General features: G+C 39.0%; 2 protein-coding genes across 2 annotated transcripts; one reads left to right on the forward strand and one right to left on the reverse strand.

Moving 5' to 3' along the window:
• The first annotated feature begins 2,716 nt into the window (after window positions 1–2,716).
• On the forward strand, window positions 2,717–3,154 carry LOC122059028. Its single transcript, XM_042621735.1, has one exon. The coding sequence runs from the start codon at window positions 2,717–2,719 to the stop codon at window positions 3,152–3,154; it is 438 nt and encodes a 145-aa protein (XP_042477669.1).
• Window positions 3,155–9,648: 6,494 nt separating this feature from the next.
• On the reverse strand, window positions 9,649–20,661 carry LOC122059194 (UDP-galactose/UDP-glucose transporter 7-like; the record flags this gene model as incomplete). The annotated part of the gene is given in 4 exon segments (XM_042621878.1): window positions 9,649–9,894; window positions 9,989–10,094; window positions 19,797–19,955; window positions 20,128–20,661. Coding segments are annotated over 3 exon segments (399 nt in total), but the record flags the coding sequence as incomplete, so codon positions are not given.
• Window positions 20,662–26,100: the final 5,439 nt, after the last annotated feature.

A 26,100-nucleotide genomic window follows, 5' to 3' on the forward strand; every position in this document is an offset into this window, starting at 1 on the left:
TAATATGTTATGATGATTGATGATTGATGAAGATGAACTTAGTTTATTCACTTTATTGATTTGTTTTCTTGATGAATATCTTACATTGGTATGAATATGAACCTTTAATATTTATTTAACATATGAGTAATAGGATTCAACTAGGATTTGAACCAAACAGATTGGTTTTATAAAAAAATTACACAGGAACGCTTTAGTCAATAAGGCGACGCTTTATGTCCGCCTTATCGTTAAGGCACTCCGAAAGACCCTCAAACGCCTCCGTCGCTTTACCACCTTAAAAACTATAGGTAGTAAGCTCATCAGATGATAAAGAGGTTGCTGAGATGCTACGAGTAGAGTCAGAGTCTAGGACCCCAGTATGGTTGGCCTAACTAAGAAAACCAGTATAACCCTTCCCTTGCCTATTGCCAAATGTATCAGAAGGACGATCATAAAGCTTCTAACAGTTCTCCTTAGTGTGAGGCTCCTTCCCTCAGTAATTGCACTTCACTAGAACTCTGATTGAGGAACCACTAGACTATGGGGCTACGCTAAAGGCAAGACTCGAAATCTCGTTTCGTTTCAGTGTTTCGGTGGGTTCAGAATCACCAACCCGGCGTGATCTCGACGAGTTGGTGTATTTTTTTTTTTTTACTCGTTTAACTGTTTCAGTGGTCAAACAGCCATATTTTGACCTGAAACTTGGTGGGTAGCTTGTTTTAAGGTTAATAAACATGCTTAGAACATAAATTTAAAAAAATATTAAAACATGACATTGTTTTAGAAAATATTTTAATGACATAATACAACAAAATCAAATATGGTATAACATAACAAGCATCATATCTAGTTCAAAACATGTTAATATTAATTTCTTATTTTTATTCTATTTTTAAAATCAAAACAGAACATTTTTCCCTATTTTTTAAAAATTATTTTTCAATTATTAATCTATTTTTTTAATTTTAAAAAACTTAAAATAAATAATTACTAGCTGGAAAAAAAAATTCACTCTGATAGAGTCATAGAATAGCCAATGGTGAGTAACATATATATAATTGACTTCCATCAAATGTATATTTACCATAAAAAATAACAATTTATGTTAATGGAAAATGCATTTTTAAACCAGAAAAATAAAAAAATATTTATTTACCAAAAACAATTTCGACTCCGTGAGGTTATAAATTGGCCTCTAGTGTCTATAAAAAATTCTAGTCCCATCCAACATGTATTTATGTACTATTTAAAAAAAAAAATTGGTTTTGGGGAAAGAACTTTACCTTTCCTAAGCTTGGAATGTGTAGATCTTGTTGTAAGAGTGACTTAGAAGGCAATATGTGTGATGATGTGGCTGATTAAAGGCCAATAGGGTGACTTTGTGTTCAAGATGCAAGATCAAACCGAGATTTCACCGAGACAGACGAGATAGGCGAGACAAAGAATTGAGGTATTTACAAGCCTTGATAATGTAACATTTCGGTATCTCACTGAGACGATACCGATATCTCAACCACGATACCGAGATTTCCACCGAGACCATGTACAAAGTGTATTTCGTAGCCTATCTCGTCTCAGCCAAAAAAAAAATCACGAAATAACAAGATCTCGGCGAGTTGGTGAACCATGGCTGAAGGACTGAGTGCCAAAAGCAAGTGCAAATTTCTCGTTGGGAGTAGCAAAAGGCTGTGGGAGCATAATGGTACGACAGCTGACCTCAAGTTGGATCATAGCATAGGCTTGATCCAAGGTAGGAAAGGGAGTACGACTCAGAACCTTTGACCACAGCTGATCAAACTCCACATTCAATCCTGCCAGGAAATTATAGACCCAAATCTTATCCTATCATTTCTGAAAACCGAGAGGATAAGAAACCAACGCCAACAACTAAAACATGAAACCACATTTTCCATGGCCTTAAAGCTTGTGTCAGCCCATAGAATGATTTCTCCGATTTACATACTTTGCCTTAATCTCCCTTAGAAATAAAACCTTCAGCTTAATCCATATACACATCTCAATCAAGATCACCATTCAAGAACGCGGTTTTTACATCCATCTGATGAAGTTTATAATTAAAATATGTAACCAAGGTCAAAACAGCATGTATTGATTATAAACTCACAACTAGAGAAAACATGTCATCATAATCAACACTATATTCCTGAGTGTAGCCTTAGCAACAAGTCTTGCTTTTAGATTTTCTACATTCCCATATGCATCCTTCTTCCACTTGAATATCCACTTGCATCCAAAAAATTCAGTATCAATTGGTCCATCTACCAACCTTCATACGTCATTCGTATGCATAGAATTAATTCCTTCCTGCATTACAAAAACTCACTATTGAGAATCAACACCTGATATAACTTGAGAATATATAATTGGGTCCTGAGAATATGTAATTGGATACTCACCAATTAGTGGAGATAAAAAGGCTCTCGAAGAGGATGCCTAGATTCACAATGCTTTCTATCAACTGCACGTGTGGCTCAATCAGAGGTGAAGAGTGTGGTCTGGTGGAAAAACGGAAGTTATTTATAACAAGCGACTAGGTGTGGTGATCCTTCCGTATCGTATATATCTTATCTGGAACTTTAGAAATCCTTTAAATTCTTCTAATTGGCTCTATAAGGTGCGTCAAGTAGGCAGCCGGCACTATATTATATCCAGCCAATCCACCCTTTGCATGGATCCCTGTATTTTTTTATCGCATTTTACTGCTTTGTGTCCTATGTCTTTTTTTCCTGCTGTCAAGGAATCCCACTCAAACGACACACGGTATCAATCTACTTTGCAACATGTTCAAGAGCATGTTCAGAATGTTGATAATAAAAGGAGGATTCGATGTGCTTCCTGGAACATTGGTTCACTGACTGGCAAAAGTTTGGAATTGATAGATGTCATGAGGAGGAGAAGGATTAACATTGCATGTATCCAAGAGACAAGATGGAAAGGGATGAAAGCTAAGATGTTGGACGACTTTAAACTTTGGTATTTGGGAGACCAAAATGGAAGAGGTGGAGTTGGCATAGTGGTGGATAAAGACTTGAAGAACGATGTGGTAGATGTTAAAAGAGTGGGGGACAGCATCATATCTTTAAAGTTGGAGTTAGATAAAGAAGTGGTCAACATTATTGACGTTTTTGCTCCGCAAGCAAAGATTGGATAAGAGTTGCAAGCTACAGTTTTGGGACCACATGGATGAATCGATGCATAGTTTTAGACCGGACGACAAGATTATTATGGGAGGTGATCTAAACAGACACATTGGGAAGGATAGGAGAGGTTATGTTGAGGTGCACGGAGGTTTTGGAGTTGGGGAGAGAAATGAGGAGGGAACCTCAGTTCTGGACTTCACAACTGCCTATGATCTATCCATTGCTAACATTCTTTTTGCTAAAAGGAAAGAATATTTAATTACTTACAAAAGTGGATAGCATTCCGGTCAAATAGACTTTTTCCTCACTAGAAGGCCTGACAGATGGATGTGTAAGGATTGTAACGTCATACCTGGGGAGAGTTTAACCTCTCAACATAGATTGTTGATCTTGGACATGTGCTTCTGTTTACTGAAGAAGAAAACAAGGAACCAAGTGTGCCCTAAGGTTAGGTGGTGGAGATTGAAAGGAGAATCAGTATGGTTCTTTACAAATAAGGTGGTGAAGCAAGGAAAATGGGATTGTGAAGGGGACGCCAACACGATGTGGAATGAAATGACAGATTGCATTAAGAAAATTGCTAAGGAGGTTCTTGGGGTGGCTAGGGGTACTAAGTTGGCCCCTAGAGAGATTGGTGGTGGGATGCTAAGGTCCAGGCTGCCATCAAGACTAAGAAAGATAATTTTAAAATTTGGCAAAGGACTAGGGAAGTTGAACATAAAGAAAGATAGAAGGCCGCCAAGAACGAGGCAAGAAAGATTGTGGGGAAAGCAAGGGCAAGAAAATATGATGATTTCTATAACAATTTAAATACCAAGGAGGGGGAAAAGGAAATCTATAAGTTAGCTAAAATTCGAGAAAGAGCAGGGATCTCAACCGGGTTCGATGTGTTAAAAATGAGGATGGTAGTGTGCTTATGAAGGATGAAGGCATAAAGAGGAGATGGGATGAGTATTTTTGTAACCTGGTTAATGGAGACAGCCCTAATAGGAGTGGTTCGAGTAGCCTGCTCCACAAAATGAATCATAGGTATGTACGCAAGATAGGAGTGATCGAGATTAAAGAAGCCTTAAGGAAGATGAAAATAGGGAAGACACCAGGTCCGGATGAGGTTCCAATTGAAGTGTGGAAGAGTTTGGGACCACATGGAGTGGTTTGGTTAACTAAGTTGTTTAACAAGATTATGAACACAAAAAAGATGCCTGATGAAGGGAGGAGAAGCATTATTGTTCCAATTTACAAAAATAAAGGCGATATCCAGAGCTGCAACAACTACAGAGGCATAAAACTTATGAGTCATACTATGAAACCATGGGAGAAGGTAATAGAAGCTCGCTTAAGAAGAGAAACTAATATCTCAGGGAACCAATTCAATTTCATGCCTGGGAGATCCACTACAGAAGCAATCTACCTACTTAGGAGGCTTATGGAAAAAGCCAGAACCTACAAAAGGGATCTTTATATGGTCTTCATCGCCCTGGAAAAGGCCTACAACAGGGTTCCCAAAGATTTAATCTGACAGGTTTTAGAGAAGAAAGAAGTGTCAAGCAAACACATGGATATTATTAAAGATATGTATGGAGATGTGGTGACTAGTGTGAGATCTGTGGGAGGCCACGGTGTAGAGTTCCCAATTAATATTGGGTTACATCAAGGATCCGCATTAAGCCCCTACCTATTTACACTTGTCATGGATGATTTAACCAAGAATATTCAAGGAGAGGTTACGTGGTGTATGCTTTTTGCAGATGGTTATTGTTCTGGTCGGTGAAACAGTGACAAAGATTAATGATAAGTTAGAACTATGGAGATATACTTTGGAATCGAGAGGTTTCAAGAGAAGCAGAACGAAAACGGAATATATAAGGTGTAACTTCAATCGATCGAGGATTGATAGCGAGGAAGTGAAAATTGAGGGGAGAGAGATCCCGCAAAGTGACTGTTTCAGATATCTGGGCTTTACGTTAAACAAAGAAGGTGAGATTGATGATGATGTTTCCCACAGAATTAAAGTAGGATGGATGAAATGGAAAAGGGCGTCTGGAGTGTTATGTGATCGATGTATTCCTCTAAAGCTTAAAGGAAAATTCTACAGGACATCCATAAGACCAGCTATGATGTATGGTGCAAAATGTTGGGCAGTCAAAAAGCGTAACATAGATAAGTTGAGTGTGGCTGAGATGAGGATGTTGAGATGGATGTGCGGAAAAAACTTGAGAAATAGAATAAGAAATAACCAGGTTAGATCAGATTTAGGACTTGCCCCAATTCAGGATAAGTTCAGAGAATGTCCGTCACGATGGTTTGGGCATGTCCAAAGGAGGCCCTTGGATGTCCCAGTACGGAGGAGTGACCAGATGCAGATGAATGGAACTAAAAGGGCTAGGGGTAGGCCAAAATTGACCATTGATGAGTTAATTGGTAGATACATGCAAAAGTTAAGTCTTCACCCAAGTATGGCATCTAACAAAGCTGCCTGGAGGGCTAGGATTCGAGTTGCAGACAGTTTGTGAGTGGGATGTCCAAAAGTTTTTTTTTTTTTCCAAATACTTGCGGATCCATGTAGCCGACCCCATTTAATTGGGATAAGGCTAAGCTTTGTTGTTGTTTGTTGTTGTAATTGGCTCTATAAGCTGCTTAAGCTTCTTAGGATTTGAAGAAACATTAGCATCTAAAGACCCTTTAGTTATAGGCTTTTTATGACTTTCATCAATTTCTAAATACTCTTTCATCAAAATCATTTATACTCCACTGTCTGATCCAAAACTATTTTATCAAAATCAATTGTATTTCCACTGTCAACATGATCCTCCAGGATTGGCACATTTCTGCATTCAATAATCACTTGATCCGCAGGATGATACATTTTGTACTCTCTTGAACGATGAGGATAGCCCACTAAAATACCACCCTAGCTAATCCCACAATCTTCTTAGCTTCGTTTATGGCAGCATAATACCTGTTTTTATCCTCAAGTCTCTTTAGTCCTTTACCATATCTTAAAACTAGTTTTCTTGGTCTTAATGGCTGCTTAGACTTCATCATCCCACCACCAAGTCTTCCTAGGGGTCTAACGACTACTCATTGCTTCCCCTAGGACTTCTTTGGCAACCCTCTTAATACAAGTCATCATCTCATCATCACATTGGTGTCTCCCTCAAAATTCCACTTCCCTTGTTTGACCACATTATCAGTAAAAGTACCTAGGGGACCTCCTTTTAATCTCCACCACCTTATCTTAGGGTACAAAGGTTCCCTCATCCTATGCTTCTGCATAATTAGGTACATATCCAGGACCAACAGTCTATATGGGTGGTTAGACTCTCCCAGGAAATAACCTTGGTCCTTAAACAGCTATCTGTCGACCTCTCTAGTTAGGAAGAAATCTATTTGGCTGGTATAATGCCCACTTTTATTAGTAACTAGATGCTCCTCTCTTTTTCAAAGAAAGTGTTCGTAACGGATAAGTCCTAAGCCACCACAAAATCCAAATTTGAGATCCCCTCCTCATTCCTATTCCCAACTATGGACACCCTCATAACCTCTACAATCATTTACAATGTGACCGTTCAGGTCACCTCCAATAATAATTGATTCATCCTGACCAAAACCTTGCACTAAGTCATCCATGAGATCCCAAAATTGGCGCTTACTACTTTCATCTAATCCTATTTCAGGTGCATAAGCACAAACTATATTGACAGCCTCTTTCTCCAACACCATTTTCATGGATATAATCCTATCTCCCAGTCTTTTGACATCCACTACCTCATTTTTTAGATCTTTGTCCACTATGATGCCCAGTCCACTTCTATTACTTTGATCTCCCGAATACCAAAGTTTAAATTCATCCAATGCCCTTTTGTTACCCTTCCATCTAGTCTCTTGGATACAAACAATATTAATCTTTCTTCTCCTCGTAATAGCTATCAAACTTCAGGCTCTTACCCGTTAAGGATCCAATTTTCCAGGATGCTAATATAATCCTACGCTTCTGGGCTGGGTTCATTCCTCTCAATTGCTATTGCCTACTTATCGCCGCATCTGGGCGTCGACACGGTGCGTCGCTTACTGGGGACGCCCTACCACATCACATACAACAATGCCAAATAATTGCACTTCATAGATATTGTTGTTTCTAAAATCATTCAACAACACAACTTTGCCATTTCAATTCATTAAAATCTTCCATTACCAAATAAAAATCATATTTATGTTTTTCCAACATTGAAACTGATAACAAATTTCTTCTAAAGACTATGTGGGTCATATAAACAGTCAATTAACTAAAAAATTGTTCCATCTTTTAAACTCCCATCTCCTTTAACATGTGTTTTATCATCATTTCCTATATAAATGAAATTGATACTATTCGTTATTCTCCAAAATTTCTTGAATGCCTACAAGGTATTAGAAACATGCACAGTTGATCCAAAATTAGCCCACTTTTGATCCGAACTTAACAAATGTACTAATCTCATCAAAAATCAAGATGGCAAACATACCTTCAGGTTGTTTTTCACCAGACTTTAAGAAGGAATAGCATTTGAGACTTCTATGCCCGCCATCTTATAGAAATAACAAACTATCTGCTTTGACTCAAATTCAACATCTTATTTCATAGTAAATCACTTTTTCTTTTGACAATCCTACTTATTATTATTAAATATTCTCCTCTAATATTTTGTTCTGTTGTGTTCTTAATCAGTTGCTCCAAAATCAGCCCACTTATGATCCAAACTTAACAAATGTTGTATTGAACTCATCAAAAATCAAGGTGGCAAACATACCTTCAGGAGTTCAGGTTGTTTTTCACCAGACTTTAAGAAGGAATAGCAGTAAGACTTCTATGCCCAGCCTTCCTATAGAAATAACAAACTATCTGCTTTGACTCAAATTCAACATCTTATTTCATAGTAAATCACTTTCTCTTTTTCCAATCCCACTTATTATTATTAAACATTCTCTTCTAATATTTTGTTCTATTCTTGGGTTCTTGATGAAAGGGTATATTTTATACTTAATAGTATTAACTGCAAAAATCGTGTTTCTCAACTTACCATCTTCATGACCAATGATCTTAGATAAAAAATTATCAACAGCTTAACAGCTTAATAAGAAGGCAGGCAAAGACAATAAAATAATGGATAATTTGTTTTATCACCAACCATTCTTCCCTAGAGATTCAACTCATCAGCAATGAAACCAAATTATTCCAATGCTTCATAGAATCTCCTCAAGATAATTTCATTCTAATGAACTCTTTCCCACAAGCCTTCAATATATTGGCTTGATTTCTGAACGAATTTCATTTCAAGACTATCTAGAATGGATTTAATAGAGGGATTATTCATATAACCAACCGTAAGAGAATCTATCATGTATCCCAACATCAAATATTTCAGCTTATTATCAGCCTCTTTCCATTGCTCATACACAACCCTAGCAACTCAGTGAATAAAGACCAAGTACAGCAGGACAATCCTCTTTAATACAAATAGAACAAATAGAACACCATTAAACAAATCAATTCTAAGCCTTAATTCAGCATAATTTTTTCCATAAGCATGCATTTTTTTATAATATCATACATGTTCAGAGTGTGAAGAGATTGTGTATTAAGGGTATCCTGGGAACTAGTTATATAACTCAATTGTCTTATATTGTAATTTGTCTCTTTTACCGTTTACCTCCCTAGGGAGGGTGTATGTATTTTTCCCATCTCATATTAGAAAAGTAATATATATGTGTGGAAGAGATCTCTCTCCTACACACAACATTCTACCACCTCTCTTCTTTCTTCTTCCTCTTCTTTTCTTCTTCCTCTTCTTTTCTTCTTCTCCTACTTATTCTTCTCTCTTTCTCTCTTGCTTTCTTGTCCTTCCAATTTTTACCACCTTAGATTTCAACTAGAGAGCTAGAAGAATTGGCCATCTGTCAAAAGCATACAACATGCATAATAAGATTGGATACTAAGGCCCGTTACATAGTTAGAGCCATTTTGATTTGCATCACTCACGTCCATCACGGTCCAATCAATGCACATGTAAGGACATAATTCATCAAGATGGATGTGGTAAAGCTGAGGACTACAAGGTGGCTCATCCAGATGACTATCCATAAAACCAGTCCACTTATCTAGTAGACCAATAACAAGCGTACCATTTAAACAATTCTATAAGCCACAAAAATATGTCACATGACACGAAAGTAGAAATGTATACGTTCAATAATAATGTGCAAGATAACACAATACATTTCTGTTGGGCCAAACTATTCCAACAAGTACAAGGCCCATCTTACATAAAATGAGCTAAGATGCCCAAAACTAGCAGCATGTACATGTTTTTCAGAAAATAAAAAAACACCCCATGACCTCATGAAAAAGACTAATAACTAGGCATTATATATTAATATGATCAATAGTAACAAACTGATCATAACAAACTACAGACATATGGGCCGTCGCTTTAATAGAATAGTTCTGAAAGGATCAACCATATACCTGTGTTGGAGGCTTCTCCTTTCCTGAAAACAATCCAGCTACCAATACAGCAAGCGGTGTAAGCCTTTTCAATGCAATATACATTGGAATATTAACTCCCTTCAAGCTAGCCAAAGCAAATGCCACATTTGCATTGTAGAAGAATGAAACCGGAAATAGTTTCTTTGCTGTCTCCATGTTCAATTCTTTTGCTTTTGTGTATCCCATCACCCGTCCAAAGTGTATAAGCAAGGTTGTCACCAATTGCTGACTCACAAAAATAAATGATATGCATATTAATAAGCAACAAATGATAGATGAACAATCACAATGGTTAAAGACTAAATTTTCTGAACAATACCTGCAAAGCGAGAAGAGTCATTGAGTAGGCATACTGCATGAGAACTGCCTTATTGATGAAAACCATAGCCATCGAAGCAACTCCATACGACAAGGCAGCAAGTAGACTACAGTCCAAGCAAGTGCAGGTGGAGTCAGACTATGAATGATCGCCTTATGTGGTTCGAATCTTAAGATAAAAAAGAAAGATTATAAATGCGAGAATCACAGAAACTAATAACCAGAACCACACACGAGAGAGAGAGAGAGAGAGAGAGAGAGAGAGAGAGAAATAACTGAGGACGAAGAGGGAGAAGAGACTGCTGAGAAAACTAGCAATTGGTAGTCTCAGCAATCTCTCCCCCAAATATATTTATATGCTACCACCAATTACAAGCATACAAAGAAAGTAATTCCTTGTCCAACAAGAAGAGTAAGAATAGAAGTTCAATAACTCGAAAACGATAATATAACCTAATTAGGAAAGGAATAAATCACCCAACAATATCTATGACTAAGCCATGATAAGGACATTGCCCCCTATTGTGATACACTCCCCTCAAGCTGGTGCATATAGGTCACTCATGCCCAACTTTGGTTTTTTTTAGTGAAAAGTAAATGCATTAAAAGAAAGGGGAGGGAAAATATAGCCCCAAAGGGGAAATTACAAACCCAACTAAGGTAACAAAATCCCATAAAGGGCAACATCCAGGGCCCACATGGGCTAAAAAACGTCTACAACCCGGCCCAAATGTCCAAATTGAAGAGAAGGGAAAACCAGTCAAAACCGGGAAGAGAACCACAAACCTTAACAATCTAATCTCAACACAACAGTCCTATCCGCTGACACAAAAAAGGAGCAATGCCGGCAAAGAGGCCGCCACAGTGGAGGAGCATTGGCCTTACGGAGGTCCACGGTCAAGCGGGCAACGGGCCCAGCAAAGGGGGCTGGCCTTATGGAGGGCAATGTCAAAGGGCAACATTTGAGTAGCTGCCAGCCTAAAAAGGCCTGGCTGGCTGATGTCTTAGAAGCTGTTGTCGATTGGGACAAAGATCCAATGACCAACAAATCAAAAGACAGGCTACTGGCGGCCGGTAGATGGTGAGGGTGGGGGCCAATGCAACAAGCAAGCGGACAGACCAAAACGATCTTGGAATCCAGAAGGGCGGGCAGCCTTGAGGGGCCGACGACCAACGGGACGGCAAGCATGGCGAGAGTGGCGTCAGGAAGGGCAGCAAGCCTGGCGAGTGACCAACGGGGAGGTGGAACCAAAGGAACAAGTGGGCCAGCAGACAAACCAAATGAGTCACCGGAAAGGGCAGATAGCTGAGAGGCATAACGACCAACAGGATAGCAGGCCTAGCAGGCTGGAGGGACAGCGACCGAGAAGCAGTTAGCCCAGAAGGACCCAAGGCCAAAGCGTCTGATGACCAAGCAGGGCAGGTGGCCAGCGAGAAGGCGAGCCGAGTGGCTGCAGCAATCTCAACACTAATCGAGATGGCCAACATTAAGAACAAAGGGAGAAGACGAAGAGAAAGGGAGTGGAGAAGGAAGAAGGGAGAGGGAAAGGGGAGATACCAAGGAAGAAGAAAGGTGAAGGAGGGAGGAGAAGAGAACAAAAGAGGAAGGAGAGAGAGGGGTGGAGCAGCCTGGCTCCAAAGCAAAGGCCTCGCTAGGTTTCTTCTTAAGCTTTTGTCTCTTAGGGTTTAACTCATGCCCAACTTGGAACAACCTTTTATGAAATCAGGACCAAACAAAGGCTTGGTATGTAAATCACCAAGCTAATCAGCAAAAGAGACAAACGGAGTAACAAGCAACTTCTTTATGACGGAATATCTCACAAAATGAAAATCAACTTCAATATGCTTGGTTTTCTTATGAAACAATGGATTGTTGGCAATTTAGATAGCTGCTTGATTATCACAAAAAATCTTAATGGATTAAGCGATCGGAAAACCCAACTCTTTAAGCAATGACTTACCTCATCAACTCGGCTATAGTATGGGCCATGACTCGATACTAAGCCTTAGCATTGGACCTAGCCACTGTGTCTGCTTTTTGCTTCTTCAAGTGACTATGTTATCACCCACAAATGTACAATATCCTGTAGTTGATCTTCTGTCACCATCAACACCAGCCCAATTAGCATCACAAAAATCCACCAGATTAACTGATGCAGATGCCTTGGCTTGGCTGGACTGAACCGACCCTATTTGGAGGCCTAAGCCAACACATAACTAACCAAAACCTGTTTTCTGTTCTGGCAAGGATTGGTAGGCTACATAGGAATTTTATTTCTATGTTATTTTATTTCATTCTCTTTGTTTTAGAATGCAAGTAGATACGTAGGAGTTTCCATTATTATGCTAGGGAGCTTTTTCTTATATTAATGTAATTCAATGAAGAGATCAGTTGATAATTGAATGAAAGAATTGAGTTTTGTTTGAAGAGAGTTGTGTGCTCCCCGTTTCCCTGTTCACAATTGCTGGTTATTGTTCACCTTCTCTACTGGGCGGTTATACCAAACACCAAAAGGAAGCTTGTTGAACCCTTGTCTCTTACCGATTGACTCTGAGATTTGGGTCGAAGGTTGCATTCTTGAAGGTGACTCAAACCCTAGAGTATCACCTCAAAAGTCTTTCCCTGTTGTGAGATCCAACCATTGAAACTGTATTCACCACCAGATCTGAGTTCCAGGTACAAAACCTCATTTTCACTTGCTGTTTTTAGGTGTATCTCTGTTGGAATCAAGAGCCTATTTGAAGTAGTTGCACACCCATGGACCGATCCAAACCCATCTAGGTATCCAGATGGAGATGAACCAGATCCATATTCTTTTTGGGTCTAGTAGGATTTTAGAAATTTACTTTAATTAAGAAGATTGTCTTTGATTTTATTTTATTCACTTTATTTTAGCAAAGTTAGATTCACGTAGGATTTAGAGAATCGGTTTGCAATTTGTTTCCTTGTTTAGGGTAGTTTCTTGTTTCAGTTGAGTTTCTATTTTATGTCTTTTATTTTGCTTTAAATTGGTTGTAACCAATAGACAAGTCAGATTGAAGAATAGAAGAATGAGTTAAGTGTTTGAGTGCATGCGGGCAGTGTGTGCAATTTCTCTTCCCCTCTCTTCTTAGTGTGATTTATCCCTCTCCTCTGCAACTCTGAGACCCATCTCAGGGAATTCTTCCCCACCTCTAAGGCTCCTCCATCAATTGGTATCAAAGCCGAAGGATCCTTCCTTCGTACTCATTTCGTCCCCATCTCTTCCCTACTCCTCTGTTCTGGCTTCTGCCGAGAACTGAGATCTAAAAAAAAAACTGCTCAAAGCCAACCTCACCCCTGTGCCTCTCTAAGCACAATGCCCATTGACCCATTCCTCCACTGTGACCCTCGGTTAGAACCCTCTCTTCTCCCTCCAAAAAAAAAAAAAAATCGTCTCTGTTCAAAACAGAGAAGTCGAACCATCCCCACAAAACAACAATCCTCCTCCCGTTGATCCACAAACAAACTCCCACCGCCCCTTTTCTTTTACATCTCCTTCGATTGAACCTCTTCTTTGAGGGTTCCGGCAGCAACCAGTAAAAGAAAAAGAAAAAGAAAAAAAGAAGAAGAAAAGAAAGAGAGAGACAACATCGAACCAAAAAGAAAAAAAAAAAGGGGGAGGAGGAATCGTACCTAGTGGTTGACTCCTTCCTGCGACATCGTCTGCTCCCTGGAATTCCTCCCCTTCCTCTTGTTGGCTTTCCTCTGTTGCAGCGGTGCAGGCCAGCCCTTGTTTGCTTCGACAGAGAACAAGAACCCTTCACTCCTGTTTTTTCGGTACAACCCCCTCCCCATGCTCTCCTCCCTTGTTCTTTCTTCTTTAATTTTCTGCTTTCCAAGTATACCCTTCCCAAGACCCCTTTATTTGTCCCCTCTTTAATTATTTTTGCTTATTTCCCATGATACACTTGCCCTTTTCTTTTATTCCCCAATATCCTAGTTTTTCCTTTTTTCCAAGAATACCCTTCCCTATCATACGAGTTGCTCCTACTTGTCAATCCTATTGTTGGTGTTTCACTTAATTACAGTTCTGCCACCCTCATTTAAAACTTCAGACTATTTACAGTCCTACCATTAATTTCTTGGGTGAGTTGATATTAGTTTGAGAGGAGCTCTATGGATCTAACGCTCTTACTAGAAATCCGTCAACAAGTGCAACTAGTACAAGAGAAGCTAGATGAGATGCAACAACACTGCAAGGGCATCAAAGACCTAATATTGGTCACATCTGGTTGTATACACTCTACCTTCAACTATGTGATCTCAACTGTCGAGCAACAGGTAGACAAACCAGAAGATGAATCACCAGTGGTAGAAGATGAGATGGCACCATTGGAAGTTGAAAATCCACTTATGAAAAATTTTAAATCGGTTGATCTCTTCAGTGAACCGATCGATTTTATTTTCCTAAGTCACTACGTCACCAATGAACTTCGCATCGTGGATTTCAGAGCATTCGATCATGGTTTCGATGGTGACTTCATACATACAAGGATGGATGTTGATCAATTGGTGTTGATTCTCTCATTCTACAAAACTCGTGGTCGAGTTTTTCTCAACACCGAGGGAGTTGATGTAGTTGCACACCCATAGACCGATCCAAACCCATCTGGGTATCCAAATGGAGATGAACCAGATCCATATTCTTTTTGGGTCTAATAGGATTTTAGAAATTTACTTCATTTAAGAAGATTGTCTTTGATTTTATTTTATTCACTTTATTTTAGCAAAGTTAGACTCACGTAGGATTTAGAGAATCGGTTTGCAATTTGATTCCTTGTTTAGGGTAGTTTCTTATTTTAGTTAAGTTTTTATTTTGTCTTTTATTTTTCTTTAAATTGGTTGTAACCAATAGACAAGTCAAATTGAAGAATAGAAGAATGAGTTGAGTTAAGTGTTTGAGTGTCTGCGAGCAGTGTGTGCAATTTATCTTCCCCCCCTCTTTCTTAGTGCGATTTCTCCATCTCCCCTGCAACTCTGAGACCCAGCTCAGGGAATTCTTTCCCACCCCTGAGGCTCCTCCATCACTATTTGGTTTCTGGACTTTACCTGCAATTTCAGGCCAGCAAAGGCTTATGAGGGAGTTCTCATAATCTGAAGTTCTCCCTAGTTCTTCCGCCCCTTTTCCTTGGCTAGAGGTTGAAGACAACCTTCATTGAGGGTTGTCAAGAAACCCTTAATTCTTGTTGTCCCGAAGTGCCTTTTGCTTTTACCTTTAATCTCCATTATCCCTTATTATAATTTCATTCCAAATCTACCCGTGTTTCCACTCATGTTACAATCCACTTCCTTTTCTTTCTTTTATAATTTAAAGTTGTAGTTTATTACAAGTTTCCACTCCTTTTTAAAAAATTTATGATAAATTACAGATTTGCCACTCCTTTGTAATTTGAGTTATTCTCTCATTCGGGTGGGCCACAAGCAAACCGAACAAGGTTTTCGAACCCCGATTACGTATTGTCAACAGTCTAATGTGGACAATAAATGAGCCCCTCCCCTGGTGCGGCGTTTAAATACTTCAAGATACGATAGGCTACCTCCTAGTGAACCTTCTTTGGAGATTGCATGAACTAACTAATGATGCCAACAGCAAAGGATATGTCCAGTCTAGTAACAGTTAGGTAGATATGTTTTCCCACTAATCTCCCATAACAGTGCATATCTTCAAAGTCTCCACCATCACTGGAACTAAACTTCTGATGAGGACCTATGGGAGTATCAATAAGGGTAAAGGAAAGCATACCAACCTCAGACAAGAGGGCTAACACATTTCTTTTGTGATGGACTAATTCCTTTCATACTTCGTAGGACTTCAATGCCCAGAAAATACCTGAGAGAACCAAGTCTATCAACTGAAACCACTAATGAAGATAAGATTTCACCTCTACAATCCCGGATACATCGTCTCCAAATATAATAGTGTCATCCACATAGACAACTAAAACAACACCTTAGAGTTCCGACGTCGTATAAACACAGAATGATCAGAGTAGCACTATGAGAATCCAGTGAGAGTAACAATAGAGCTGAACTTGTCGAACCATTCTCTAAATGACAGTTTCAGACCATAGATGGCCTTGTGAAGTTTGCACACTTTGGAAAAATTCTCCCCCTGAGCAATATACCCAGGAGGTTACTCCATATAGACCTCCTGAATATCACCCATCCATCATACAAAGGTCAGTCTAAATTTAGAGCGAAAGAGATCAATACATAATAGGATTTAAACAAGCAACAAAAAAGAATGTTTCAAAATAATCAACACCATACGTCCATCTATACCTTTTAGCAACCAATCGTGCCTTAAGACGTTCAATGGAACCATTTGGATTATACTTGATGGTGTACACTAGGGGTGTCAAACAGTCAGGCCTAGCTGGGCGAGGTAGGCCTCTTGGCTTACACCGTGAACTACCTATTTAAGGAATTAGTCGCGCTAGATCGGGCTTTAACCGGTAACCGGGCTAATGGGGCCTTAAACAAGCTAAACCACTATTAAAGCCTAAGCTAGCTTTAATTGTCTTCGATTTTTAAAAAATTAATATATTTATTAAATCATCAACAATTTAGAAAAGACTATACTAAATTTACTATTATAATAATGGGTTTTCTAGGTTTTAGGGAAAGTGTCAGTTACCAACAGGACCCTAAGGGGTTTAATGGTCTTTGTAATTCTCTAAAACCTTCTCTCCATTCTTATAAATAAAGAGGGCTAGTGTCATATTAGACACAAGTCATTACCCCATCCAACATGGTATCAGAGCCTTAAAATCCAAAACCCTAAGGGCTCTCCCTCTTCTCCATCTCTTTGCCTCTTTCTCATTTCTCTCTCTCCCAGCGCCTCCTCCATCTGCGCCTCCTTCCATCTCTCTTCATCAGCTTCTCTCTCGTGGTGGGAGCTTTTTAAACCACCAAGAGGTTTCTAGCCTCCATCCATCCTTCCCCTAAGATCTCAGACTCTCTTCTACAATGATCTGAGAGACCCATAACCTTTTTTTCATCACTTTTTCAAGGTTTTCTCCTTAAAATCATTTTTCCATTGCCGAGGTGTTTTTTCCCTCTCGATGCTCCGATCGTCTTGATGTTAGTTGCAACTGGTGCCCCTTATCCTTGTAGTGGTATGTACCGACCACTTTTTCATTTGAGGTCTTTGTTCTAGAGTTATCCCCAAAATCGTTTTCTCAGGGTGTTAATGCGTTACCCTTTATCGATTTTTTGGGTTTTCTAGCTTTTCTGGTTATTTAGTGCTTTCTCTATCTCAGGCTAGTGTCTTTACATAGCCCCCTTAAGTAGCAACCATGTCTACCAGTTCATCTGATTCTATTGGCGGAGATACCACGGCTCTTCCTACCTTTCCTCCTTATGCTATCAAGCTCGATGGCACAAACTACCTTATGTGGTCATGCTCGTTCTGCATCTCCATCAAGTCACGTGGCTATAACAGGTACCTCACTGGAACCATGAAGCGTCCGACCACCGGTCTTGAGATGACAAGTGGGAGTGTGCCAACCCTCTGATTATGGTCTTCCTTGTCAACTCTATGTTGCCACAGCTTTCGCATGGCTATCTCCTCTTTGACTCCACTGCAAAGATCTGGAAGTCTATCCAGGATATCTATTCCCAGGTAAGGAATGATGCTTAGATCTTTGAGCTTCGCCAGAAGGTTCATGATCTGAGGCAGAGAGGGCTCACTCTGTTACAGTACTACTATGAGTTGAGGACATTATGGACTGGGTTGGATTTCTATGAGTATACTTCTTCCACCCCTGAAGATGTCACCAGCTTTCATAAGCGAGAGGACAAGATCAAGGTCTATGACTTTCTGGTAGGTTTGAATGTGGAGTTTGGTCAGTTGCAGTCCCAGGTTTTGAGTCGTACCCCCTTTCCTACCTTCGATCAAGCATATGTTGTGATCCAACTTGAGGACAGTCAACGTACTACTATGCTTCCACAGCAAGCCGCCACTCTTATTGAGAGATCTGCACTTGTCTCTGGCACTCAGTCTCTTAGTGCAGCCCCACAGTCCGGTGGCTCCTCTACCAGGACTCCAGTGAAGTGCAATTACTATGGGAAGAAATGTCACACCAACGAGCATTGTTGGAAGTTTCATGGTCGTCCTGCTGATACATCTGGACAAGGGCGAGGGAAGGGTCGTGCCGAAACTTCTGGGCAGGCCAACCATACTGAGAGCCCTGATCTGACTCTGCTCTTAGCACCTCAGTAGCCTCCCTATCAACTGATTAGCTTACTGCCCTCCAGCACCTCTTGACACGTCCAAACTCTCATGCACCAGCCACTGTGAGCTTTGCTCATACCACCCCTTCTGGGTCAGGCATCTCCTTTTGTGGCCATACGATGTATGTCCCTTCTACCCATTGGATTATAGACTCTAGGGCTTCTGATCATATAACAAGCCGCTTGCCTCTTTTTTCAGAGTACACTAGTTATCCTAGTAATGGTAAGGTCAAATTGGCTAATAGGACTTATTCCACTATTCTGGGAAAGAGCTCTGTTAGTTGTACCCCTTCTTTATCCCTTTCTACTCTATTGCATTTTCCTTCTTTTCCTAGTAACCTTTTGTGCATTAGTAGTCTTACCTCCAGTTTTAATTGCAAAGTCACATTTTTCCCATCTCATTGTGTTTTTCAGGATCTGGTGATAGGGGCAACAATTAGCTCTGGTAGGATACATAGTGGTCTACATCTGCTTGATGATGACTTGGCATTGGTCTCTGGTCAGGCTCTTCAAACATCTTCTACGTCACCTCCCATCTCTGAGTTACTGCAATGACATCATCGGTTGGGACATCGGATGAAGATATGGCTGCCCTTATCTGGTTGGACCAGCATGACCGGCTTTGGAAGCCAAAAGCCAAGAAGAACTGGTCCAGCCCAGGGTTTTGGTCCAACAAGGGTTGGAAATAAAATTCGTAGTTACTTATTATTTTATTTCATGCCTTTTATTTTCCAAATTTGAATGTAGGAGTTAGGATTTATTTCCTTGCATTAGTTTCCTTTTTATGGTTGTTTCCTAGTGTAGGCTAGTTTCCATTTCGGTTAAGTTTCTAATCCTATGTCTTTATTTTTTCTATATATTAGAGGTAACCGATGGACAAAGAAGAATAATTTGAATGATAAATTAATTATTTTGGGTGGAACTTTGTGGTTATGCTTGGTCGTGTGAATTTCCTCCCCTCCCCTTTGTGCGATTCTTTCCTTCTTCCCTTCTTCCCTAAGGCCCTCCATCAACATCCCCCTTTGGGGACTTTAGCTAGAATTTTTCTTTCCTTTAAAAATTGTAATTCGAGTCAGTTTTTTTGTGAGGCATGTGTTTTAAAATCCTACAGTGTCATCGAAGAGGTGGCACACCAACTGAAATGAATCAAATGAGATGTTTCCAAGAAACTGTGTCCACTTCACATAGAAATTGGTCTTAGGGTCAAATATTACATGCATCTTGAAAGTTAAAAACCAACTCTTATACATATCATCAGTATATAAGAAAAACAATGTGATAGAATGAAAAACGAAGTGATTTGCTTTGACACAAAATTTAACATAATGGGAATCCTCTAAGACAAATCTTCTCCATATAGCAATAATGACGGATTTTAAACTGTCTAAAACTTATAATGAGCCAAATAGAACAAACACAAATATTTTAAAGGGAAAAATCCAATTCCACATTCAAATCTTGTAAAACATGTTTCCCTGCATATTGTTAAATAAGATTTCAGTGAGTAAGGAAGCAACAATAATAGAAATAAATAGGAGAAGAGAAAAATAACCTGATCAATGGACTCGTATCCACACGGATGCTACCTTCCATGGCCATCAGATTGGCTATTCTATTGGCTCTCCCCAACCACAGGTCAAGCAGACAATCTTAATCGGATTCCAATTACATCATATACAGTACCGGATCCATTCTCTCTTACCACAAAATCCTTCAAATTCCAGAGAAACAACCAACAAAACAAATAAGTACAATCCAAATCAGAATCCAACTAAATCGCATTCGAGCACGTGAACCCCAAATTCGTTGCAAGAACCAGCCCATATCCAAAAACGAATCGGGAGGTGGGGGGATCTACGCTTACAATTGAATTAATAACTCACCTGACTGAGATTCAATTACATCGTCCGAAACAAAAGATTGAAAAGCGCAGGTTCCAACTACATCTCATTCAGTACGGAATCCACTCTCTTACCACAGAATCCTTCAAATTTCAGACAAATAACCAACAAACCAAATCAAAATTCAAACACTAGAAACCCAAATCCACCGTAAAAACCAGCTCGCATCGGAATCGGAAAACATTATAGCTGAAGATTCAATCACATTGACCGATCCGAAAACACGATTTCTTGTTTTCTTAGTGTTCCAATCTACCCAGAATACAAGGAAGGGGAGAAGATCGAGATGAGAAAGCGAGAGGAGTATGAGTGTGAGAGTGTATGTATGGATTGGGTTTGGGTTTGGTAGGGAAAGTTAAGAAATATATAAACGAAGAAAAATGTGAACAGCTGGCGCGAGTAAGTCGTCTTGTAGTCTTCTCCTCTTTGTTTTCGTATTTCCATGGAAATGCAAGCCAATGAAGCCATCGCAATCACTTTCGCCAATTCGCCTAACGTTGCGCTTGAAAACCCAAACTCCCAAGTTGACAAGCTTTGCGAGGCTTCTCTCTCATTCATGTAACTGTTAGATTCGCACGTGTATACAGGTGGAGTTGGGGTTGCACATGACGGAAGGTATTTCTGAACATTAGATTGGAACCATTGGAACCATGATGGTAGAGTATTCGACCACTTACGTGAGCACTGAACCCAACAGTGTTGAAACCGACTTCTAGCATTTTAAACCCAAGTCGAACCGGTAATAATTGCTCTTGATTCTTCCCAATCAAGAAAGCAAAGCTGATCTTCATCTGATAAATTAGGCTGTGGTCCACGTATTCTTGGTGACTTAATCCTTATCATGTCCCATAATCAATACTCATCCTTTTTTTATTTTTTAAGACAAAAGTTATCCTTAATTCCTCGGTCAATTGACCATGAGTATATGATATCATTCTTGACTTCTTTATATGTATTCACGATTTCCTACCAAAAAAAAAAATTTATTCACGATTAATCTTCTATAGGTATTGATCAAGTTTGATCCTCACCTGAAGCTATTGTATTCTCTTTCCATAGCTCTTTCATCAATGGTCCTGATATTTTTTTTTCCCTTTCTAGTGATTTATTTATCTTCCAATCGCTGACCATAAACATCGCATAACCTAGTCATTTGATGCAATGGATATAAGAGTTCGGATTTAACTGCTGGGTCTAGGGGTGTCAATTTCATTACCGCATCAGCAGGCCCTATCAAGCCCAACACGTTTATGGCCCCAACCTAGACCGGATCGATTAATAAATGTGTCGGGCTATAAAAATACTTGGATCCTCTGTGATGCAAAAGGGTGTCTAGCGCATGCATCCAACGCCCAGAAACACCTTGGGCTGCATGTGACCACCTTAGGCTCTGTGCCAGAGCATTTCTGGCAATTAAATGTGCATCAGACGCCTTGTTGCACCATAGAAGAATTCAATCCGGCTATAAAATAGATAGTACATAGTATAGCCACCTAGCTCGACGGCCGCTCAACCGACCCAACACATTTATAAACCCGACTTAAACCAACTCCTTTAAGCCCTACCCCCTTTAATACTACTTGTATTTAATGCTAAGGCTATTGTGATATGTACAGTTAAAAGGTGGTGATTGTTATTTGAACATTCATCTTTTTCAGGCATAGTTTAATTTATCTGAACTTGCTATGCTTGGGTTGTGCATGCATAATTTAATTGATTCGAGTTACGTGGTTAAAGATCAAGTACCTTAGTAACTTAGCTCCTATGTCCATCTCTGCCTCATTGTATTGGTATTCCCCTCCAAGCTCACTGTTAATCTCCAACTCCATCTCTCAAGGGGAACTTGGTTCCTTGAGTGTTCATTGACAAGGTGAATGCTTACAAGTTACTCTCTATGTCTTCTTGCTCTTCCATGCACCAAACAAAAACCCTCAACCTTTATTTTCTCTCTTTTCCTCTTCTTTCCTTGGTTTGGAATCAATGTTCCATGAACGTGGCTCAACAACCTCTTCTACCTCTTTTTAATGGACTAAACACCACTCACATTTAGCATTGAAGTTCATTCAATGGCCAACCAAGGAGGGGAAAGCTTCTCTTGTAAAATCCATAACCTTCCTCACACCAAAAAACCTTTTTTATTGATTTTATTGGATAGAGCACGAAATTCGTTAGAAAATGCAACTTGGATGGAACAATTTGGCCCTAGGGTTAGAAAGTTATGACCTCTCAAAGTTGGAATTACTAGAAACCAAGAAATTGAATCTTTCAAATGTGGCGTGGACTGCGTTGGTGGCACAGGGTCAGACGGCGCAATCACAACTTAAAAAAGGTGAACAATTATGAACTTAGGATCTTAATAACGGACAAAAAGGAATAGCCACGACATTTTGATCATCGTGACGCATGCTATTAGCTCTTGCGTCAACAGCCAGCTCGTTGTCAAAATCCCATTCACCAGCTCAACGTAGAAAAATGAAGCTTATCGGCTCCTTTAATTAAAGATGTATTTAATAATAGCCATTGGATTGGTTTAATTAGATCTAAGGAACATCTTCTCTTCACGTGCACGGGCACGGGCACGGGCACGCGCCATATATACAAGCACCCCTTGATTTGGTGTAGCAACAAACACCATAGAACTGGCCACTAAGAAAGCTCACAGAGGAATCTCCAACACCACATGTCAGTGCAAACTTGCAGGCACCACCAGATTAGCATATGGGCTACTTGTCCTAGCCATAGCTCTTAGATTAGGATCAAGCCACTATTCCAAATAGCAATTAAGCCCTTCATTGCTTAACTTAACATGTTGAAAACTCCCACAACCATATTTTTCAGTAATTTCACAAATAACCTTCACTTTTCAAGCAAAGTGTTGGAACATCCCCTCCTACACGAAGAGGTATTGGCCAAAATTTGAGTTTGCTTTTTGAACCGGATTCATGGAAATGCCCATCACTTCTTCATACGACTTCAAATGACGAAATGAAAAGTGTAATTACCAAGACTCGACGCTCTACAATTTTTTAGAAGACCCGAACGTTAGAATTAGCTATGCAAAAGGACCATATTGCCTCTAAACATTACGGATGTCATAACTTCCTTATATTGAATCGAAATGAGACGAAAATCAGGTGCGTTGGAAAGAATGGAATTTTCTTGTAAGGTTATAAGGAGAAAAATCTTCTTCAATGTTGAAATTGCTATCGAATGTCAAATAAACCAAATTTTCCTATGGATGTCGTAACTTATTCATATGGTATTACAACGGAACAAAATCAAGTGCATTGGAAAGATTAAATTACGCTCAAACTTTCACATGAAGGAACGATCTGTCAGAAAAATTATTTTCACTGTTGAAAATGTCACTGGGCATAAATAGGCCAAATTTACCAGATTTAACCCGAAATTCTGCACCACCTATCATGGATGACTCAAATCACTCCAAACATATCATATAACATTGCCATATCATCGAAGATACTGAATGCTATCACATCACCACTTTCAGTCAACGTCATACCATGTGGCTGAGGTTAATTGTCAATAAGGACAACCATAAAACAACAAGGTTAGGGGTAAAAAACAATGACCCTAGTTTAGGGTTGGGCTTGGCTTGGGTTAAGGCCTAGGCCTAGGCCAGCCCGGCCCAACCCAATCTTGATTTATATAATATAATTTAGGATTGTCACCCTATCCATTATTCAAAATAATGAAATATGGGTCATTAATTCTTATGGACAAATGTCTTGAATATCTATTATTGTTTTGCACTTCAAAATTTTAGTTGTATATTTATCGTTTGATCTATTTTTTCCTTTTTAATGCATAGAACACAAATGACAAAAACATGATCCAATCAAGGTCAATTAGGGTCTGGTTGGGTTGACATGAGCTCGGCAGGGTTGGGCCTAGGTTGAGTTTTGGGGACCTAGGGTTGGGTTAGGATTTTAAGAAATATGGCTCTATTTCACCCCCTAACAGGAAGTGAGAAAAGGATTTGATGCAATTAAAATTTTGAGAAAAATGTAGGTCTAGATCCTCTATTATTAGTATGTTAAGTTTCAATCTAAATGGAATTTGTCATTGGAAAAACAAATCATTTAGAAAATTCATGACTATGAAAACCAAAGATGATGCACACTACCAAGGGGTGCAAAGATATATATGGAAGGCTAATAATGCTAATGCATATGAGGGTTAAAGATCGAATTTCATTTTGATATTTGACACGTGGTCGTCAATCAAATCATTTCTTAGATATCCATTTGTTGGAATTGTCATATCAACTTTCAATGCGACAAAAAATAAATATGCACTTCCATATATTCTATATGTGGATTCAAATCCTCTCCACCACTGGGGACGCCCATTGTGGCATCCAATTGTTGGGAGGACCTGGGCATACACCCCTAGGTCCTCCCAACCGTCAAATGCACTCTATAAATCCTAGCGTTTGGAGAGGATATGGATCGTTCATATAATGAGCGCGTTCATGAAATTTTTTTTTTCCGTTTGTTATATTGTACAAACAAAAACCATGCATTATGATAATACATTAAGACTGGCTTCATAAAGAGAATCATATGATTGCTTTTTCAAATTGTAACTCTCCATGAAATTATAGAAGTAAGCAACTTCACCCTCACAATTCAATTGTCATGGGAAGGAAGTTAGTAGGGAATATGCCGCCCTTTGTAACTTTATTGCTTGGTACCTATAGAGAGCCTGCAATGATTTGGTGTTTGGTACCAAACCATGGACCTTGATGGAAGTCGTTCAAGCTGCTCAAGATGCTTACATTGAGTTCATGTGCGAGGAAAATGCCCTCTATCCTTAATCGGCTCTTGAGGATGGGAACACTACGTAGGGTTATTGGCCCCCTCCACTCTTGCTGTATGTTTGACTTGATGTTTCATGGGAAACGACTATCAAAAGTAGGGGTCTAGGGGTGATTATCTAGCTCCCGTTGTCTAGTTCAACTTGTGAAGTATGTAAATAAGATGGTAGTCACTCCATCTTAGTTTGATGAAAAAATTGCGATCAATGGCAGTTTATTGGAGCCACTCTCATATTCAATTGAGAACTTATTTGTGAAATCAAATTCTCATGATTTAGTCTTATATTTTGTAGGAACAACAACCAATATACATCTGGTGGTCCAACTAGTAGTGGAGGATATTTTACATTTGTCATTGTATTTTTGTAGATATTCTTTTCTTTGTAGTCCTAGGTAGTTCAATAATGTAGCTAGCTCCTTAGCAAGGAAGGTCATGTCAGGTAGCATGCATGACAATTTGACCAAACTTATTTTCATAGTTCGAGGAGTTATATAGTCCAACAACTGTGCATTCTTCAAGTTATGAAGAATAAATTTCTTTCTAACAAAAAAAAAAAAAAAAAAGCAAGCTACTCTCTTATGAGTTTGCTTATCTGATATTTCAGCTCCAATATTATAATATTTACTAAGCAAATTGAGCCAATAAACTATAGAACAAATAATCTGACAACCAATTCTCTATATTATTGTAAGCACATGAAATAAGAAATGCCAGACATTGATTCAAAACCTTTTGATTTTCTACAAACAATTACATCAATAGGGTATCTATGTATTAGAAATTCTATATATATATTATATTCCAGAAAAATAAAATTTTATTGAAAAATTATAATGCCCATATATTATTGTGTATCAATATATCTATTTATTTATGTCTAATGATTTTCTTGGTGGCTTGGTAAGGAAAGTCTCTTTACATCACTAATCTACTATCTCACATGTGAGAGATTAGCTGACCTTTAGTATTGTTTACATCACTAAACAAATATTTATTTTTGCCTTTATCAAAAGAAAACAAGTATATCTCTTTTTTCCCATATAAACTTAAGTTTAGAAAGCAATTCAAGGGTCAACTTTGTTAATTTTTTAAGTTTTGTTTTTTTTTTTTTTTT

Source organism: Macadamia integrifolia, chromosome 13, assembly GCF_013358625.1.
Source record: "Macadamia integrifolia cultivar HAES 741 chromosome 13, SCU_Mint_v3, whole genome shotgun sequence".
Lineage (NCBI taxonomy): Eukaryota > Viridiplantae > Streptophyta > Magnoliopsida > Proteales > Proteaceae > Macadamia > Macadamia integrifolia.

Bases quoted from the DNA above. Each gene is read 5' to 3' on its own strand.
- LOC122059028 (XM_042621735.1), top strand. From the start codon at position 2,717: ATGTCTTTTTTTCCTGCTGTCAAGGAATCCCACTCAAACGACACACGG.